This window comes from Siphateles boraxobius, unplaced genomic scaffold, assembly GCF_051911475.1.
Source record: "Siphateles boraxobius isolate OS27281-9 unplaced genomic scaffold, OSU_SipBor_1 16, whole genome shotgun sequence".
NCBI classification, from domain to species: domain Eukaryota; kingdom Metazoa; phylum Chordata; class Actinopteri; order Cypriniformes; family Leuciscidae; genus Siphateles; species Siphateles boraxobius.
In genome coordinates, this window is record NW_027508766.1 from 20,777,298 (window position 1) to 20,799,216 (window position 21,919).

Consider the following 21,919-nt stretch of genomic DNA (forward strand, 5'->3'; position numbering starts at 1 on the left):
TATTACATCAGCAAGAGGGCTGTTTTCCCGTGCACAATAGCAAATATGATATTTATTTTATATAACAGTTAAATTAACATTGTTACATTTTATAAACAATATTGTCAATATTGTTTGTTTTCCCTTTATTTCGCTGACGAGAATTTCAAAATGAAACCGTAGCAGATGATTTCTTGACTGAAATCCGCGTATTGAACGAATCATTTTAACGATTCAATGAACAATCACTTGCACTTCCTGAATTAATCAGCCGTTTGAACAAATCGGTTGAATGAAGACAGTGACTTGCCGCCGCCTACTGGCGGGTTTAGTTTCACATTTAAAGTACCCTGTAATTAAAATGTTACAATTAGAAATCAGTTCATATTTAGATATTGAATTAAGAATTGAATATATCATAGCTTTATTTATGCAATTGTAAATGGAGTGTAAATATATTAATGCCAGTTCTGATGCCGCTTCTGTGTCAGCTCTGCACTGCAACGATGGATTTTGATTTAATGATTTAATTTAACTGGTAACAGTTGTATTGTGTTATTATTCTAAAATAATTTAATTTGAATGTTATAATTTGACATAAAAGGTGATGCATACCTCTACGTTTAAAAAAAAAGTCCATATATGGGTGAAAATGCCCCTGGAACTCAATTTAAGGTTGCAAATATTGCCCTTTTATAAAAAATGTTAATTTCTGTCACTGCTGTGAACTGACCACTGCATAGAATATGAAAAATATGAATATCTTCGTGAGTCAGCTGTCAACAACAGGCCTAAACCAGCCATGGTACCAGTACACAAACACAATCAGTAAAATATCATCTAATTATTATCAACAAAACTTTGAAAATATTGAGACATATTTTTGTCAATATTGCGCACCCCTAATGTAAGGTATTAATTTAGATTTCTTCAGGTCTTAAAAAGGTCTTAAAAAGCCTTAAATTTGACTTTAAAAAGTGTGCAGATACCCTGATATATATATATATATATATATATATATATATTATTATTTTTTTTTTTTTTTTTTTATTAAACTCTGGATCTTTAGAAAAGCTCACATTTTATAAATTGCTCCAGTCTCTGTGGGGTTGAATGATTGATTGCAATTGTACATCTGGTGTTTTAGTTATTTTATTCTACTGATTTTACAATCTTACTCATGCCATTCTCTCATGGTTTTTCAGGAAAGGAGAAGATGCGGATGAAACCGCGTAGCACACACGAGCTCTCTGTGGAACAGCAACTGTACTATAAAGAGATCACTGAAGCCTGTGTGGGATCTTGTGAAGCCAAAAGAGCGGTATGTGTGTGCAGTGTCCACTCCAAAATATTTTTTTCTTAATGGTGGTTAAAGCGAGAAAATGTATCAGCCATTAAACTGCATTATGCATTATTTCCCTAAAATGTTTTTCCCTGTGATATTTAGCTGTATTTTTGATATCTCTCTGCATTATGATAAGCAAGCAAGTTTGACAAAACTAAAACACCTAAAACAAAAACATCGAAACGCATTGTAATTTTGTCCTTCAGCCCTGTCATTTTGTCATTTGGTGCTTTGTGAATTTTGTACCTTATTTGTGCATGCTTGTAGACTGTGATCCATTTTTTCTTTACTTCCACATGTTGTATAAATGTTGCTGTAATTATGCCACCAGGAGGCACTGCAGAGCATAGCAACAGACCCTGGGCTGTACCAGATGCTGCCAAGGTTTAGTACCTTCATCTCCGAGGGCGTGAGTACATTCATTGACCACTTATATCTGCTACAACTGCTTTATTAGTCAGTGTACAATGGCTACAACCAGTAAAATAGGTGATATGTTAGACTTTTAGCTCTCACATGCAAATACATGCATAAAAACAGGCCACTTCTTAGTTTGATTTAAGTGTTAGTTCAGGCCCAGATCCAGAATCAAATCACTGAGGGTGCTTTAGAAATGAGTGTGGGTTGTCTTGCAAAACAGATGTAATGTGTAAATAAGGCTACAAAGCACCACCATAACAAGAATAGCAATGTACAATTAGAGATTTGCACGGTTACAATATTTACAAGAAGTCATTACTTAAATAATTGCAACACCATTTCAAAAACATTGTGTCGGCTTGAACGTGCTGCTGGCTTATAGCAAATAGTTGTCATCATAAAATACTGAACATTTTTCTATTTATCTATTAGTCTACATACAGTCAGTTCTAAAAATATTGGGACATCGAAACAATTCTAATCTTTTTGGCTCTGTACACCACCACAATGGATTTGAAATGAAACGAACAAGATGACTTTCAGACTTTCAGCTTTAATTTGAGGGTATTTACATTCAAATCAGGTGAACGGTGTAGGAATTACAACAGTTTGTATATGTGCCTCCCACTTTTTAAGGGACCAAAAGTAATGGGACAGATTTACAATCATAAATCAAAATTTCACTTTTTAATACTTGGTTGTAAATCCTTTGCAGTCAATTACAGCCAGAAGTCTGGAACGCATAGACATCACCAGACGCTGGGTTTCATCCCTGGTGATGCTCTGCCAGGCCTCTACTGCAACTGTCTTCAGTTCCAGCTTGTTCTTGGGGCATTTTCCCTTCAGTTTTGTCTTCATCAAGTGAAATGCATGCTCAATCGGAGAAGGAAAGGAACTGCTCATGATCCAAAGCATACCACCTCATCAGTGAAGCATGGTGGTGGTAGTGTCATGGCGTGGGCATGTATGGCTGCCAATGGAACTGTTTCTCTTGTATTTATTGATGATGTGACTGCTGACAAAAGCAGCAGGATGCATTCTGAAGTGTTTCGGGCAATATTATCTGCTCATATTCAGCCAAATGCTTCAGATCTCATTAGACAGCGCTTCACAGTGCAGATGGACAATGACCCGAAGCATACTGTGAAAGCAGCCAAAGAGTTTTTTAAGGGAAAGAAGTGGAATGTTATGCAATGGCCAAGTCAATCACATCACCTGAATCCGATTGGGCATGCATTTCACTTGCTGAAGACAAAACTGAAGGGAAATGCCCCAAGAAGAAGCAGGAACTGAAGACAGTTGCAGTAGAGGCCTGGCAGAGCATCACCAGGGATGAGTATTCAAATTAGCGGTGAAGGTCTCTGCGTGTTACTTTCTTTTCTCGCGGCAAAGTATTTTTGGTTAAATTCAATACATTTTGTCATATGTATTTACTCATTATTTCATCTGACTCCATAAATGAAAAGGCTTTAATGATATCTTTTAGGGGTGTAACGATATTCGAACCGAACCGAAAAACCGCGATACAGAACACACGATTTGAATCGCGATACTCTCATTGCGTACCGAACACGCCCCTCCCCGCCCCCTGCTACCCTGGCCCCGCCAAGCCCGGCTCAATGGACCGAATGTCTTATGTGTTCAGTACACAACGAATTCAGATTTGTAGCCTAACCACCATTAACACCAAATAACAAGCTCCGTGTTTTGTTACTTTCGATAATAAGCAAGGTGTAATCTTTCAAATTCTGTCTATTTGATAACGAAATTCAAACAATAAATGGTGTTTTGGCGCTTTTTGCTGTGGCGTGACAGATCGCTGTAGGCCTACTAAGCTCCTCATTTCAAGCGGCAGCGCGGCGCGCGGGTAAACGCGATCATCTCTTCCTCAGTTACAGAATGGACACCTGAAGGTATGTTGAAAGATGCAGTATACTTACTGAAAGGCATCATAACTCGTGTAATCGCTCAATCAGTGTTTCAGCAGCGTAAAGACGTCAATAAAACAGCATAGCTTGACACTAGCATTATATTTACCTCAACAGGCAAGTGATTCACTGTCCACATCTTTGGTTCCTATAAATGAACTCTTGCACAAAATAAATGCACCATGTTCGCCTATATATTATATTTTACTTAACCTGTTAATTGTATCTTGATTATTTAATGTATGTTTAAAATATCTTTCATGAAAATGACAACTGCGTAAAGTATTATATTTCAATAACAAATTAGAGTAAAAACACAAGTTAATGCAAAAACTGCCTTATGTTCAGTTTACATGTTTTCATACAATGTGTTGTGTGTTGATTATTATATCTAAAAAATAAATAGCATCTGAATTTAGGTTAAAAGTCTAGGCTACAACCTTTAATGTTATAGTAATGTGCGGCTCCCTATATAGTTTACGTCAAAACCGTGGGAAAACCGAACCGTCAATTTTTTGTATCGTTACACCCCTAATATCTTTGCATCATTAAATGTGAGCGAATGTTTTACTATTCTTTTAAACTCTTGAATGAAAATAATGTCAAAGTCAATTAGAATAATCAAATATCACAATTTAATATGTCAGGTAAATGTATCATTACAATTTCATAATCAATTCAAAGATAATCAATGCAAACCATAAAATGTTCTAGAACGAAGAGGAAAAATGTTTACCCGACAAAGTCGGTGACCCTCAGCATTCACGGGCTGATCTAAGATAGAGAAAGGCCGAGCTCTCGTTGCGTTTCATTACATACCCAGACCTTATTTCAAATCTAAACATCGTCCACAGTGGAAATTTACCTGTAAGTCACCATTTGCTAGCAGTGGAAAATTTGCATTCAGTCAAATGGTCAGAAGGTGTTAACTCAAAGACACACCCACCAGTGTGGAAGATATTTCTAAACTTCTTAAGAACTTTATTACCTTTTGGTTTACTTATCTGGAAATGAGACATTTGTACCAGTCGCACTGAGACATTTCAAATAATACCAAACATGTATCAAACTCGATGATTTTCATTCATATTAAATAATTTCGATTCTTGTGTGAGTTTTGATGATCTCTGCCAGGGTGAAGAATGGGGGAGAGAAATGTAGATTAGGATGAGGGAGGTGAGACCTTCGTCTCAATAGTGCATGAGGGGGAGCTCAAATATTAATTTTCTTTGTTTTCTCAGAGAGTGGCCCTCTCTTAAAGTCCTTCCAGTTTTTCCAGTCTTACAAAACCCAGTGTCTGGTGATGTCTATGTGTTCCAGACTTCAGGCTGTAATTGACTGCAAAGGATTTGCAACCAAGTATTAAAAAGGGAAAGTTTGATTTATGATTGTTAATCTGTCTCATTACTTTTTGGTCACTTAAAAAGTGGGAGGCACATATACAAACAGTTGTAATTCCTACACCGTTCACCTGATTTGGATGTAAATACCCTCAAATTAAAGCTGAAAGTTTGCAGTTAAAGCACATCTTGTTCGTTTCATTTCAAATCCATTGTGGTGGTGTATAGAGCCAAAAAGATTAGAATTGTGTCGATGTATTTATGGACCTGACTGTATATTGCCTAATTTTGACAATTTGTTTGTCCTGTCCATTGCTATAGTTATCACCGTGTTAATCCTTGTAATATTGAGTGAATCCCGCACTTAAATATGGATGTCATTACTGAAACTTTGCAGTGTGTATGTGACTGTTGGTTCTCTTAGCAGCATGAAAAGCAAAACTTTTATTTAAATTATGAATTATGAATGACTATATATAGAAAGTGCTCTGTATATACAGTACTCGGCATAAATGAGTACAATGAGTACCCCTCTGAAATGTAACTAATTCAGCCGTTACTCTTTACATAGAAGACATATTAGGGGGTTCTTTTGAATATATAATGTTCCAGCAAGTCTGCTTGATTAATTACCAAAGAAGCATGTCAATATTAATCAGGAAAATAAGATTTTCTTATCACAGTGATAAAATGTTGAAATCAAAACTTCCTGAAAGTTTCTAAATAAAACTAAATAAAAACTTTCTGGTGCAAGCTAAAGGCACAATATGTAAGATTTTTGGATTAAGATATCCAAAAAATACACTAAAACAATGTTATAGATTTTTGGCAATATTGCGATTTAAACTTTACATCATGTAAACGCAATACTTCGATTAAACCAATGCGATTAAGCTCATAATCGTAATAACCATATTCGCATTAAACTATGTGGAGTATGCCGATTTTAACTGCAATAAACAGGCATGTAAACACCTTAATCTCATTATAACCACTCCGTCCAAAGTGCGCATGTGCTCGGTTCTACACGGATGCCGTGTGTCTTTCCAACAACTTCATGAATGAACTCCGTGACATTATTGTGAATTTTTCTCTTCTCCAAATTGACCAAACTCTGTCAAAGCAACTCACTGTGCAGTCTCTGCTTCATATTTTCTCCCAGACAGCACAAAGAACACAATGGCAGTGTGGGCAAACCCGGCATTGCGATGTTCATCACGGCGCCGAATAATATCCAGTACGCCCATAAAAATTTGATATGGTATTTTGAATTTGATGTGAGTAGATAAAACAATGACTGGTAACATGCATATTGTATGCCTATCTGAGTGTGGTATAACCATACTTAATGGCGAATAATGAAAATTGCATGTAACTGGAGTGAAGAGTTCTGCTCTTGTCATGTAAACATCTTACTGCGATTAAAGGGTTAGTTCACCCAAAAATGAAAATTCTGTCATTAATTACTCACCCTCATGTCGTTCCAAACCCCTAAGACCTTCGTCTCAAAAACATATTTTTTATGAAATCTGATAGCTTTCGGTCCCTCCATTGACAGCAACGTCATCAAGGCCAAGAAAGGTGGTAAAAACATTGTTAAAATAGTCCATGTGACTACAGTAGTTCAACCTTAATGTTATGAAGCGATGAGAATACTTTTTGTGGGGAAAACCCCCTAAAATAACGACTTCATTCAACAATCTCTTCTCTTCCATGTCATTTTCATACGCTGTTTATTAGTTGCTTACTAATACCTAATAATAATAAAATATCTGTTACTAATACACAACATTTTCAAGATTAAAATAAAATAAACAAATCCAAAAATGAACCAAGAATAAACAACAACCAAACAAACAGACAGACAGACATGCTACTGCTGCGCCATCTCTGATTTGGCTGTAAAGTGGTTCCTAAGTACATTTAGGCAAACATAAATCATCCAGCTCAAGATAAAGAAGATGCACAATGAATCTCTTATTTATACTATGCCTGTAATTTATCAGATGATTCATGAGCATTTACTTGGCACTAAACAAAAACTTAAATACTACCGATTGCCATTGCATTCAAGTGATCAACAGACATTTCTGCAATTGGCTACATTGCTCAACGCTGCAAAAACAGGCTGCAAAGACACCTTTGATGTTCTCTAGAGCACGGACACAGATACGCACAAAGGAGTTTGTTTCTCTGTTTTGCCAATATGCTGTTATTATAGTTCAAACTGAGGGTGCTCTTGCTTTCATTTGAGGGTATTTAGCACCTGTAGAATCAGGCCTGTGTTTATTCCTCTATATGGGTGTCACAGGAGTAAGTGTCTCTTTTTCAGGTTCGTGTAAATGTTGTTCAGAATAACCTGGCTTTGCTGATATACTTGATGAGGATGGTGAAGGCTTTAATGGACAATCCCACTCTATATTTGGAGAAATATGTGAGTTATTCACACACTACATACTAACAATAACATACACATATTTACTTCCCATATGAAAAGCTACTTTTTTAAAGGGATCATTTAGTTTTTTAACAAACCCCGACCTTTAGAATTAAGACCCTTGATTTGTTTTGCTGCTATACCTTTAAGGCTTCCATGTAAACATGTTTTATGATAGGCTGACTTCTTTGGATGTAAAATAATGTTATTTTTGGACTAGAAAGGACATTTTTAGTTTTTAAACTTACTGTATGTTTTCATAGTACTAACTGTTTTATCTAAAAAATTCAATGCAAACACAATTTTTCTTAATGTGACTGCTTTATAGAATAGAAACTTTTGTTTTCTGCTGTCTTTCAGCTTCATGAATTGATCCCGGCAGTGGTGACGTGTATTGTCAGTAAGCAGTTATGTTTGAGGCCTGATGTGGACAATCACTGGGCTTTGCGAGACTTTGCTGCTCGGCTAATGGCTCAGAGTTGCAAGACGTTCAGCACAACCACCAACAACATCCAGTCTCGTATCACCAAGACCTTTACTAAGGTAGTAGACCCTTTGTGTTTGCGTGCTCACATTGTGGCTGGTGTGTTTACAAACTATTATTCTATCCAATTGAAACAAATACACCTGACAAGCAAAAACACAGAAATTAGTCTAAGAAGCTTAACGTGTCCGGCATTATTATATGACTTTCTCTAATTGTCAGGCATTGTTGGATGATAGAACTCAGTGGACGACTCGTTATGGCTGCATTGCTGGACTTGCTGAACTTGGGCATGACGTGAGTTTCCTTCATTCACTGTCTACTATAACCATATTTAATGCTTTGGAAGCAACCTCGTATAAATCAGGTTATGTGTGTAATTCACGTGCCCGCTCACGAGCGCTCACTCTTACTAACAGACATACGAACAGACACACTGTCCCCGGCGCTACTTGCGCGTCACAGAATGTTCATAAAGCGTTCCCCGTTCACAGTTACCGGGTCGTCTCATTCAAAACAGCCAGCTGTTGCTGTCAGCGAGCCGCCGCACATGAATACTCGTATGAGTCAGGCGGCGAATGTAAGTTACGTGCCCGCCCCAGCGCGCTCACGCTTACTAATAAACGCCTCGCCTCCGGCGCCGCGCAATCGCTACATTCCCTTTGGCACATCTAGTGGATGCATAACGCAAACCCAGTCAAACGTTTGACTGCAGTATCTTATGCGCCTTATAATCCGGTGCGCCCTATATACAGTTAATGTTCTAAAAGAGGTCATTCATTGAAGGTGCGCCTTATAATCCGGGATACAGGGATTATAAGGACGGACTTATAATACAGGACGGCAGCTGTACTCTCGCACTGTTGCTTGGCGACAGGAGCGGTAATCAGGAACACCTGGTTGCGCAATTAGGAAATCCTACGAAGGCTACATGGTGCGTCTGTGGCCTACGAAAGATGCAACCTTCACATTGGGACATAGCTTCTGACTCACTCACTGACTGGACCGTCAACCTGACAAATAACTGCATACATAGGCGGAGTTCGGCTACATAGGCGCCAATCAGAGCTTTGTACTAAGGCGGGGCTACAGATTAGGTGTCCCTAAAGAACCCATGTATCTAACAGTAGTTCCGCATTACATTAATTAATTTGCACGCAAGTTTTATTTATTTTTATACTGTGTATTCTCCGTGTAAATTCACGCACCAAACTGTGACGCCAGTACTGTTTCGGTTCAATGCGAATACATGTACCATTCCACCCCTAATATATATATATATATATATATATATATATATATATACAACAACCTCATGTACCATATTGCTTAATTATAACAGGGTGTCTGCAGGTCCTTAAAATGTCTTAAAGGGATAGTTCACCCAAAAATGAAAATTAGCCCATGATTTACTCACCCTGAAGCCATCCTAGGTGTATATGACATTCTTCTTTCAGACGAATACAATCAGAGTTATTTTAAAAAATGTCTTGGCTCTTCCAAGCTTTATAATGGGACTCAATGGGTATCTTTTTTTGGAAATTAATAAAGGCCTTCTGAAGTGAAGCAATGCGTTTGTGTAAGAAAAATATCAATTTTTAAAACTTTATTGACTAAAATAACTAGGGGTGGCACGTTCCGCTTCTTTTTGCCTCCGATCCCAATTCCTGGGATTCAGTATTGGCCGATACCGAGTACCGATCCAATACTAAAATAATAATTTAAAAAACAGTGCCGAATTACCTAATAAACTGTATCTGTATGGCTCACTGTAGGGAAGAGACTGTGTTTATTCTTTTGTGAAAGACATCAAGCTTGACTCAAAGATTATTTTCCTAACTTTGTAAAACAATATGCGGACAAAATAGATACTATATAATTAAAAGACATTTATTTTATATGTTTAAGCTTTTTAATAGGAAAGGCTCCAATTCAGAGCAGCACCAAACGCTTATGCGCATCCCGTGCGCAGAATGGTGCGCTTGAAGCAACATGGAGTCACAGCGCGCAGCGCTTCGCATTGAAAAGTTCAAAGCACAAAGGGAAGATATTTATATATAATTTATTTATTCGATAGTTTGAGCTTTTTAACAGTTTTAAATTTCAGTTACTGTGCGCTTGAAGAAAAACTATATCGCTCTCTACTAAGTGTTGTGATCTAACAGACACCCGGGAGAAAGTAACGTGTAAAACTCCAGCAAGATAAAGTCCTTTTATGCAAAAAAAATCTATAGACAATAGATCTTTATCTACAGATCTACAGTATAATAATAGGAGCATTGAATCATCTTAGAGGGAGTTTCATGGTGTTGACTGTCGTAACCGAGCGCGACGCTGTTTGAGTGCCGAATAGAGAGTGTCTGACAGCCGCAGCGGAGAGAAGCACTTAGGTGAACTTGAATTTAACGACTTAAATCTGTACCTCACATTAAACTGTATGGAATGGCTTCAGAAAACTTGGAATATAGTGCACGAAAACATTATGGTGCTTTTATAATGTTTTTGTGCCTTTTGTGTTGTATAACAATAACATACGCACAATATCGGATTTGGATGGTCTCGTCTGGCCGATATCCGATTCGGCAAAAATTGGCAGTATCGAAGCAATACCGATACAGAGTATCGGATCGGCACACACCTAAAAATAACTAGCTTCCCGCAGACAGCCGTACGCAAGCCAACTTAAAAGTGTAACCCTTGAACTTGAGCCACAACGTAATGACGAACGCGGTTGCCCAGCCCTGTTTGTTTGACTTGCGTACGGCCGTCTGCCGAAGCTAGTTTATTTTAGTCAATAAAGTTTTAAATATGAATATTTTTCTTACACGAACGCATCGCTTCACTTCAGAAGGCTTTTATTAACCCGCCAGAGCCCTGTGGAGCACTTTTATCATGGATGGATGCACTTTGATGGACTTCCAAAAAAATATACCCAATGACTCCCATTAAAACTTGGAAGAGCCAAGACATTTTAATATAACTCCGAATGTATTCGTCTGAAAGAAGAATGTCATATGCACCTGGGATGGCTTCAGGGTGAGTAAATCATGGGCTAATTTTTATTTTTGAGTGAACTATCCCTTTAAATTTGTTGATGTAAAAATAAGGCATTAATTAGCATTAAAAGTCTTAAATTCACGTTTCGAAGGTCATAAAATGCAACCGAACAGTCACCGCAGTGAAGATTAAAATGTTATTTTTACTTGTTGCTTTCTGAAATCTTACAACCGTGTCAATAAGTTGTGTCATGACTGCTGTTAGATTTTGCTGTATTCGTCCGAGCAGTGGTTTGGGTGGTTCGCCAATGCATTCTATTTCTCAAATACGTAAAATAAGTAAGCTTGACCAGAGTTCTTGTGGGGAGAAGAATTTATTGAAGGTAGTAGTGTAGTACAGTTCTTCAGAGCGATGTTAGCGTGTCACCCTTTTACAATCTTAACCCAAAGTTCTGTTTTTGAGACAGAACTTTATACATGAAGACATGGGCTGCAAACAATAGAAACCGGTTAGGACCTCCCACAGGAGATCGATCTAACCTGCTAATCTACTCTGAGCAATGCTGTTTCTTTGTCATTTAAACCAATCAGTTTCTGTGGGCCATACACCTATGGGCCATTCAGTTTCTATAGGCCATACATCTGTATGGGCCATTTGGTTCACACCTTTACAGACACAGATAGAGTTGATTACATCTGAGGCACAGTAACAATGTAAATGCATTTGACTAAAGTTAACTGAAAATACACATAATCTTACAATCCCTTATCTGATCATTTTTGATCACAAAACAGACTTCATTAATCGTATATACAGCATGCTGCATACAGGCTCCATTACTTAAAATGACAGGATAAGAGTTTATGGTGAAACTTTGCATCCGCTTGAATGCTTGAGTCCATTTAATTTTTGTATTTTTTTTTTTTGGAAGTGGTGTATAGTGTTGTGTTCTGTGAATGTTCAGAAGTTTTCATCTAGGTGGCCAATGTAGTGCGGTCTAAACGTTGGATGTTTTTGCTCATCCTCTGGAACACTGGAAGACCTGTAGTCACACAAAAGAGAAAAGGGAAACGAATTTTGCCAAGGAAAATATTTTCAACACATAATTCCTAACTGCCTGAAAAACTGTCCCTATTTAATATTGGCAGGACACTACTGTGTCTGTACAGTGGCTGTATGTTTATGTCTTCGTCCTCAGGCGACAAGCTAGAGCCTAAAAACTAGGGCTGCACGATATTGGGAAAAAATTATATTGCAATATTTTAGTTTTCTGCGATATATATCGCGATATGAAAACAATTTCCCCAGAGACTTGAATAGCTCTCTTTGGAAAGAATGAATCATCTGAATGACTGGGTGATTTTGTAATGGAGTAAATCTGCATAGAAACTATTATAGTTAACTAATGTAGTTAACTAGAGTTTAATAAAATGGAACCTTATTGTAAAGTGTTACCGATTTGTAGAGCCCGACCGATATAGATTTTTGGGGGCCGATGCCGATACCGATATTAGGGAGTAAAAAAAGCCCGATACCGATATATCGGCCGATATTATTTATGTGTATTATAGTACAGTATACCAGTCAAAAGTTTGGACACTTTCCTATTGGTGTGTACAAACTTTTGATGGGTACTTTACACAGTAGCTATAAACAGAATAAATATATTTTATAAACACGTTTTGCAATGATCACTCAAATGTGGTAATCAAACACTTGTGTGACACAGATATGTAATGGAGGCAGGGGGAATGATAGAATGAGAATTATACAGCTGAGCTGTAACCAAACTAGTTTGCATTGCATGTTATATTATATTATATTATATTCTAAATACTGTTGCATAATCTTCACTAACGACGACTTTGTCTTTTAATTTAGTCATAACTTGTATCAATAAATATATAAAAAGTGTCACTGACAAAACCTTATTATCTTCTATTTTTACTCTTAATTCCTCTAATCTCTACCAGTGGAGGAAGAACTCAGATCTTTTTACTAAAGTAAAATGAATAATATCATAATGAAAACGTTTTTAATTACATATGTACAGTACTTTTATACTATTTTAAATAATTAGTAAGCAAAATGTACTAAACGTGAAACTAGGCTACTCTTAATGCAAAATGGCCCTATATAAAGTGTTATAATTATATACATTTTTGGAATATTGCTTGATGTTGTAACGTAGCGTTATCAGGCAGAATGAGCTTTAACACTGTGTCTACACCGGACGCGGCCGTTACTGCTCGCGTCGCAACAGCTGTTTACCCTAGACAAAGCAGAATCAGTTTACTGTCGGAGATCGCTCGCGCCACGCATTTTAATCAATGTTTCATCAACCAATTGCCTTAATAAATAAGAAGGCCTAAATATAGCAGACAATATAATCAGGACTTCTCAGCTGCGCGCTTGCAATAGTCACAAGCTCACACAATACGTGACAGAGGCTTGTAGCAGAGAAATCAATTCTGTGAATTACACTGCGCAAATCACAAGTAGGCTACTACCCACCGGATGAAGAAGGGTTGGCTCTCAGTCTCCACAGGCTACATAAAATATTCATTTTATTTTATTTTATTTTATTTTTCGTGTTTGCATTTATGAGGAAAAAACAATGTTACAGACGCGACAGTTCAGCACTACGGACGTGAGCGCTCTGAAAGCGGCACTAATGCTTTGAAACTTTCACATAGACATCAAACAGAAAGCACAAAACCTTTCGTTTCAAAGTGAATTTCGTTTTGTATTAATTGTATCTTAATTTTAATCAATGTTTCATCAGCCATTTGCCTGGATTTAATTTATAAGAAGTAAATTTAGCAGACGATAGATAATCTCGACACGCAGGCGCCTGCGGGTGAACTGGAGCTCGTCTCATGAACCGAAACTCAGCGTATAGACCTGAGAATTGAAATATATCTATATTGAAATGTCTACTTTTAAACAGAACAATTCAAAACGAAAGACAGACAGACTCATGTAATCGTATGAAATGTGCATTTCTCTCTGGCGCGCGCTCACTGAAGATCGCGAGTCAGCATCGTCAACTTCATCTTTGTCTGACACTGACTGAAAACACTTGTTTATTAATAAACAATTAAAATGTCTCCTTGCTATATTTGTTGTATTCATAATCATTATTTTTGCCAGTTCTTGTGACAGCTTTTAGGTGCTTTATTGGCAGCGCCACCCTTACATGAATCACCGTACCCGCATTTTTTAAAATATTCATTTATCGGCCATTATAAATGCCGATACCGATAGTTAGGAAAATGCCTAAAATCGGCCGATAATATCGGCCCGCCGATATATCGGTCGGGCTCTACCGATTTGTTATGTCTCGTGAGTTCAGTGTTGGACAGATCAGTTATTTTAACCATTCATTAAAGTGAATCGGTTCAAAGGAGTCATTAGTTCGCGAATTGGAGGTGTCATTAACGGACCACGGCACACGTGTGTGATTATCCCGGCAGTTAGGACAGCGCACAAGATTGATCTCAACACAGAAAACATTTCATCACTGGGTAGATTTTTTTGTTTTTTTTGTTTATTGAAAGTGTGGTTTATCTGAATGTGTGGATAGCTTTTCAGATAATATTTTTTTAGCACAATTCACAACCAGCGGTAATTCAGGAAAAAAAATTATCCGAATGCTTCACGTGAAACTTCGGTCTTCCGACCTTTTACCATTGTGTATTCTCAAAGATATTCAGTCAACTCAATTCATTAATATGCGCGAGGGAGGGAGAGAGAGCAAGACCGTTTGAAACGGTGAGATTGCACGCGCGCGCAATCGGAGCTCTCTCTCTCTGCTCGTTCTCTCAGTTTAACAAGCACAGCAGTCAGTCACCTATCACTCAACGGTCAAATAAGGCTTTGGAGGGACAAAAATACGCTTTGGCGGCCACCAAAATTTTTTCAATGCAGGAAGGGCATTCTGACTTTATTTTGAATTCTCGTGTTTGTTCAAGCTCAGAAATAAGAGAAAGACCACTGATCTTTTGTCTGCCCGGCTCACAGAAAACAACGTGCAAGTTCCAATCTTCTTACCCCTAAAATCCACTGGATCCGTCTACGGCGCGGAACGTCAGCACCACGTTTTTGATGCGTCCCTAGCTCGGCGTCAAAGTCCACTGGAAGCGTCTCAGACGCGTTTCAGCAGCGGAGCATTGGTCTCCACAGGGTGTTTTATTTTGAAAATCGACCGGATCCTCTATGCCGTTCTGTGTCTGACTTCCTGCCCAGTACAATATGCTCTGTACTGCTTGACGCGGCAAGCGGCGAAAATAGACCTGCTACCTATTCTCTGCGGAGTGGAGCGGAGAGACGCTTCTGGGACGCTTCTGAGACGCGCTGCGTCCGCAGCTGGTGGACTTAAGAGCATTGACTATAATGGCTGCGGCATCCGCGACGCTGGCGTTGCTCGTCATTATGCAGTTTTGTTTTAGCTTCCATCACTGATGGCATTTGTTTTCTGGATGCTTCATCTTGAATCAGTTTACATGGCAAAACTTCCTGAAGTTGTCTTAATGCCGCTGTATGTGCACCTCTCTCCTTTACGGCTTGTATAGCAGCACCTTCGACTAGGACATCATCTTTGGCTTCAGTTGTTGAGACATCTGTGTATGCTTTTACCTTTGGGGTGGTGTCTTCATTTGTCATTTTTGCATAAACATGGAGTCCATCAGTTGTCGGATGAGATGTCACTAGTTGGTGCTGCAGTTTTTTTTTGTTTGGCTGTCAACTGCTGAAATCTTCTCAAAAGGTTGTCCTCATCATCACTTTGATGTTTTAAACTCAGCTTGCAATCACAAACCCAGTGTCCTTCTTCGTTGCAGTACCTGCATAGTCTATTATCTTCATTTTCTTTATGCTCATTCCACATTGTCCTGTTGTTGTATGACATTGTCTTCGATCGCAATGCTCGGAGTTTGACTTCATGTGTTCTTTCAATCTTTGCTGACCACTCAACAATTTAATTAAAAGATGTTCCAACATTCTCTAAGTCGTCATATTGGATTTTGAGTGCTTTTGAAACTTCAGGTTTCAGTCCATTTACAAAAGCAGTTTTCAGAGGCATGCTAGTGTCCTTATCAAGATCCTCGCTGTCATTTAAACCAGCATGTTCCAACCAAATTTGTGTGAAGCGTTCTTCAAACTCTGCAACACTTTCTCCAGTCTTTTGCATACATGAGGTAATTCTAGCCCAATTAACCTCTGCAGGTTTCAGTTCAAACAAGAATGTTCGTACAGCTTCCCATCCAGCCTCGATGTTTTCTTGCAACTCGCCTACCCAGTTTTCAAAACTTTCAGTTATCCTCTTTTGGTCATTGTCCCTTGAGTTCACATTAGGAATCATTACTCCATCTAGTGGATGTAAATTGTAGATTTTCTGTAAGCGGTGAAGAAATTGCCAACCTTTCCGTGGTTGCTTGTACACGTCTGGCAATTCTTTTGACCATTTGTCAACTTGCTCTGGAGTAGCAGGTTGGTATGTTCTATATGGAACATATTTCTTTACCACCTTTGCCGCAGTGCGAGTTTGTTTGTTTACCATGCTCCTCATACGCCTCCTCATTGTCTATTTCAACTTCAGTCCTTCTGGTTTTGACTATTACAGGAGCCAGTCTAACCGTCGAGTTCCTTGAGGCATGAACACACGTGTTGATGGGAAATTCAGCCTCACTGTCAACAGAGCTGATAGAAGATTTTGAGAGAATATAGTCAGCAACTTGGCATTCTCATTTAACAGTCTTTCTTTGTCCTTCTTTTCATTCTGCAATTGTTCAGCCAGTGCTCGAACCTTTGCTTTCTCTGCTTTGTGTGTATTCTCTGCTTTCTGTGATTTGTCAGTCTCACACTTCTGTCGATGCTGTAGAATTTGTTTTACCAAAATCACAGACAAGCCATCTCTGTTGGTGTTTGTCCTTAAGCGCTGCATCTTTCCATAAGCCCTTTTAATGTCCGGCAAAGCCCACAGTCCACTCTCTGAGTGCTTGATGCCGTACTTCTGGCACATGTCATCATGGCACTTCCTCAGTCCCAGCCTTTTTCCCAAATATGCATTCATATTGTCCATAATCTGAGTAATGGTAATATTTGGAGGTTCTGTTCCATGTCTTTCTGTTGTTGGCTTCAGTGAGGGCCATTACCATTTTTTAGTGCAGACTCAGCCATGACAAGTACAGGAGAAGTGTCCTCAGAGGTGTGGAAACAAAACAAAAAGTGTTTGAGCCGTTAACGGTGCTTATTCGGATTTAAATTCTCAGCAATCTTTTAGTAGGACCATTTCAGTTACACAGACAAATCAAAACAAATTTTTTTCAAAATTGTTGTCAACCATCTAATGTTAAAAAAACAGTTAAATGTTATACTTTTTAATCTGTGCTAGCTTCATCTCGTTTCATTTTTAGAAAAGAAAACTCCTGATTGATAAGACTTGTTCAGTTCTTTCTGAGTTCTAACCTGAATTGGTTTAAATTTGTCCCTTAGACATTAGACTTTCAATCTTTCTGCATCTTTCATCAGGAGGCAAATAAACTTCTAGTTTCTAACACAATTAGAATGTTTAATTTAAAACTAAAATATTGGTTACTGAATTAGTACCCAGTCAAGAATTACCAATTCTTGCAGCAACATCAGTCCCAAACATTTTAATCTTATATTGGCTACCAGTGATGCGCGGGTCACTGTATAAACAACCCGCACCCGACCGACGTTTTCAACTCGGACCGCAAAAAAAAAAGAAGAAAATATTGTACCCGACCCGCTTCCTGACCCACATTTTTTAAAAAGTAGTCAGTGTTGTGCAAGTTACTTCCAAACTGTAATACATTATACATTACTTGTTACTGTTATTTAAAAGTAATTCATTACCTTACAATATTACTGTCTCAGAATTGCAATGCGTTACATTATCCTGTATTACTTTTGAGTTACTTTCACCAAAATAGATACAGGCTACAGAGTAGAACTTAACATTCTAAGGCTGTAACGATATGCGATATGAAACCGAAATCGCGACACTCAGATCCACAAACCTACAGAATCGCGACACACCCCTCCAAGAGTTATCCTTCCCGTCCAGATCCAATGCTACCACATCTTTAAATTATTATTAGTATTATTTGAATTTTGAAGTTAACATTATAAAATACGTGGACCTACACCACAAAACTAGTTGAGGATAAATTACTTAAAATTGGGCAAATCCAGCATTATAGGCGTGACATTTGCAGTCAAAACTTGAAATATAAATTCTCAGAAAATGCATTTAATAGCATACCAATATATTGAAACGTCTGTTTATCCATAGGCTACCCCTTAAAGGAGTCCAGACATTAGAAAAATATCAGTCTACACATGCGTCTTATATTTAATATGAGGGAAATACACACGCATTCATGCGTGACAAAACAGATATTTAACTTTTAGGAGGCAAAATATTTGTTTGTAGTTCTGTGAATTACACTGCGCAAATCAAAAGTAATACTACCCACCGGATGAAGAAGGGTTGGCTCTCCACAGAACATAAAATATTCATTTTATTTTATTTTTTCGTGTTCGCATTTATGAGGAAAAAACAATGTAAGGACGTGACAGTTCTCCTTTACGGATGCGACCGTTCTGAAGCGGCACTAAAAGACTGTTTTAAAACTTTCACAGAGACCTCAAACAGAAAACACAAAGCCTTTCTTTAAAGTGAATTTCGATTTGTACTAATTGTATCTTAATTTTAATCAATGTTTCATCATCCAATTGCCTGGATTTAATAAATAAGAAGTAAATATAGCAGACAATAGATCATGACATGGAGGCGCCTGCGCGAGCACGTCTCATAAATTAACCGAAACTCAGCGTATAAGGTAGCCTACTTCACAGACCTGAAAAATATATTTCAATCTATATTGAAATGTCTGCTTGTAAACAGAACAATTCAAAACAAAAGAAAACGGACTGCTCTCTGCTTAGCCTATCTGAATGAAATGTGCATTTCTCTCTGGCGCATTCACTACTGCGAAGATCGCGAGGCAGCAACGTCAACTTCATCTTTATTAATAAACAATTAAAATGTCTCCTTGCTATATTTGACATATTCATAATCATTCATTGCTTTTGCCGGTTCTTTGTGACAGCTTTTAGGTGCTTTCGGCAGCGCCGCCGCCACCCTCATCATGATGTTACGTGAACGCGTCACCACCCCATCAAAAACATGATTGCGTGATGAAAACATGAAAAATACCACATAAACATAACCTAACTGTTTAGAAAGAAAACAAAGAACTAATAGAGTAGCCTAATGCACATACGTCCATCTCGCAAATGTACAGTATTCTTCATGCCATCTTCACCCATTAGCCGCTTTTCCACTGGCCAGCGCGAGCACAGAGGCCAAAATCATGCCTCACGGCACTCCTGAATAAATCGCTATACAAATATCAGACGCTGCCGACCGACCGCGACCCGAATATCATCACAAATATTTTTGGATGACTCGTAATGTGACCGCAGGCACCCGCTCATTTTGGATCAACCCGCGCATCACTGTTGGCTACTGAATTAGCATCCAGATGTTAGCATGTCACCCTTCAACAATCTTAACCCAAAGTTCTGGAGCCATTGGAGCAAATGGTACTGCTAAAATTATTTTTGCCACGGTTTCCTATATACTTCTATAGACCTTTACTCTGCTATAGTTCATTTAAAGCCAGAAATGTCCAGTGTGATTCTGTGTCGCATAGAAGTCAAAGTGATGTGCAGGTCTTAATACTTTTTTTAAGACCCTACCAAAACATTTTAAGTTGGAAGTTGCTGATCATTCACTGAGAGTAAACTTAAGTCTTTTACTTTTCATGTAGGTGATAAAGACATTGATCATCCCTCGCCTGTCTGTAGAGGGTGCTCGTATTAAAGCTGTGATGGATGGGCCAGTGGTATCTAACATCGATAAGATTGGAGCCGATCATGTCCAGAGTCTGTTACTTGTAAGTACCTTACAACAATGCGTTCAGTCATTCTGATGAGCAGTAGCTCTAGTTCTGGTGCTGCCAAGTTTGTTTGTTCATATTATTGTTGTTATTTATTCAAATAAATTTACATTTGAACCCCTTACACCCTGTAGGTATTATTAATGATTTCATATTTTTATTGTTCATGCTTGAAATGACAACTATAAGAAAGTTTGTATGAAAGGTAGGGCTGGTCCGAATACCATTTTTTGGGCTTCGAAGCTTCGATAGTAATGAATATCGAATATTCAAAGCTTCGTAATCTCTATATGTCTCAGACATCCCAAGTCTTCCGGAAGTTCCGGGAGTCTCCCGCATATTGATAGTGGCTTCCTGATGCCCGCAAATTAGTTCAAATCTCCCGGAATCTAGAGCTCGCTAGCTCCAAACCGTGTAGCGCGCGCACGACAGAGAGGGAGAGAGCGAGAGACTTTGCGTGTGTGTGTGCAAATGTGCATGTGTGTGCGAAAATATGCGTGTGTCTGTCTGTCCGTTTGCAATTTGATTATTTCGAGAACCGTTCATCCAAACGACTTCACAAGGGAGTGCAGTGTTGTATTTGGTGCAATATAGATAGACAGGCGTGACACGACACATTCTGAATTAAAAAACTTTTTAAACTACAGAACAGCAAGAGCGGGAAGCGTTGCGCCTCACGCGAGCAGAGCTTATATGCTCCGAGAACGGACACTGCACTAGTGATATAAAACACACACACACAGGTCTGTTAACTTAATCAATATTTTTAATAAGGTAGTCTAATGTTTTTCTCACAAACAAATTTCTGACAAAGTAGGGTAGATTTAAACAAAGAAGCGGCGCGCCTCACGCGAGCAGGGCTTATATGCTCCGAGAATGGACACTGCACTATAGTGATATAAAACACACACACACACACATGTCTTTTAACTTAAGCAATATTTTTAATAAGGTAGTCTTATAATATTTTTCTCACTGACAAAGTAGGGTAGATTTAAATAAATAAAAACGAAATTTAAATAAATAAAAACGAAATTTCTCCTATATTTTGCAGTAGATTAATTTAGATTGATAATAACGGGTAAAAAGGATAATACATTTTGGTTCTATTATTGTATTTTCCACAATGTCAAAGCAACACAGCTTAACCCAAAATACAAGCTAAGGCATGCACTTCTGTCCATACAAACTCCGCTGTTCTGCGCTCTAGCCAGAGAATACTCCCGTTGCAGGAACACTTTTAGTAGTCCAAGAAGCAGCAAATATATTTATTAAGTAGCTATAATGAAGTTATGTGTTAAGTTTTATATTTCACCAGATTTTATAGTGTAAAAAATATTCAAGCGCAAATGAGAAGCGTTTCGAGGGGGATGCCAGGTGTGCACTAAAAAAAACCCCAAAAACCTGATTATTCGAATGTCACATTTTCATATTCGGGTCCAGCCCTAATGAAAGGTCATAAAATGAAAAATAAATTTTTGCCATTCACAATCATGACAATTGTAATTGAGAAAAAAAATTTGTTGATACCTCAAAGCAATCAAAAGTTATGGCATTTGGAGCCATGGTCGCCTTTTTATCAGAAGTCCAAAAACCTCTCCAAATAAGTAATCTGATTGTTTTCAGAACTGCCTTGCACTTGTAAACACAACAAACCAAAACAATACTTATAATTATGTAGAATAAATAACAAGTTATAAAATCTTGGTGGATGACAGGTGATCTTCCAGGGCTGTCTGTCTACCTCAATATTGTGTGCTCCTGTTCTATGGCGCATGGTAAATATTAGACCTGTCAATCTGAGCAATCAGTCCAATCCAAGCGTTGCTGATCGGTCTCTACACATCATCCCTACCCACTATATAGACCAAGTTCACATTGATTGGACTTTGTGCTGGGACACATTCACACTCAGAACTAATAATAAAAATGATAATGATAATAATATATATATATATATATATATATATATATATATATATATATATATATATATATA

The 21,919-nt window shown here is 38.0% G+C and overlaps 1 protein-coding gene and 1 long non-coding RNA gene across 2 annotated transcripts in view; one reads left to right on the plus strand and one right to left on the minus strand.

Annotated features, from left to right (window-relative positions):
- The window catches only part of taf6 (TAF6 RNA polymerase II, TATA box binding protein (TBP)-associated factor), a 74,437-nt gene that overhangs the window by 36,476 nt on the left and 16,042 nt on the right, over window positions 1-21,919 (plus strand). The window contains exons 7-12 of the mRNA XM_077231933.1: window positions 1,185-1,300; window positions 1,656-1,733; window positions 7,345-7,446; window positions 7,810-7,992; window positions 8,156-8,230; window positions 19,792-19,917. Of these exons, the coding sequence (XP_077088048.1) occupies window positions 1,185-1,300; window positions 1,656-1,733; window positions 7,345-7,446; window positions 7,810-7,992; window positions 8,156-8,230; window positions 19,792-19,917 (680 nt within the window). The remainder of the gene's footprint in view (window positions 1-1,184; window positions 1,301-1,655; window positions 1,734-7,344; window positions 7,447-7,809; window positions 7,993-8,155; window positions 8,231-19,791; window positions 19,918-21,919) is intronic.
- Window positions 20,595-21,248, minus strand: LOC143738980 (uncharacterized). Its single transcript, XR_013204114.1, has 3 exons — window positions 21,000-21,248; window positions 20,826-20,958; window positions 20,595-20,665 (listed from the first exon to the last, which is right to left on the minus strand). It is a non-coding gene; the product is annotated as an uncharacterized LOC143738980 (long non-coding RNA).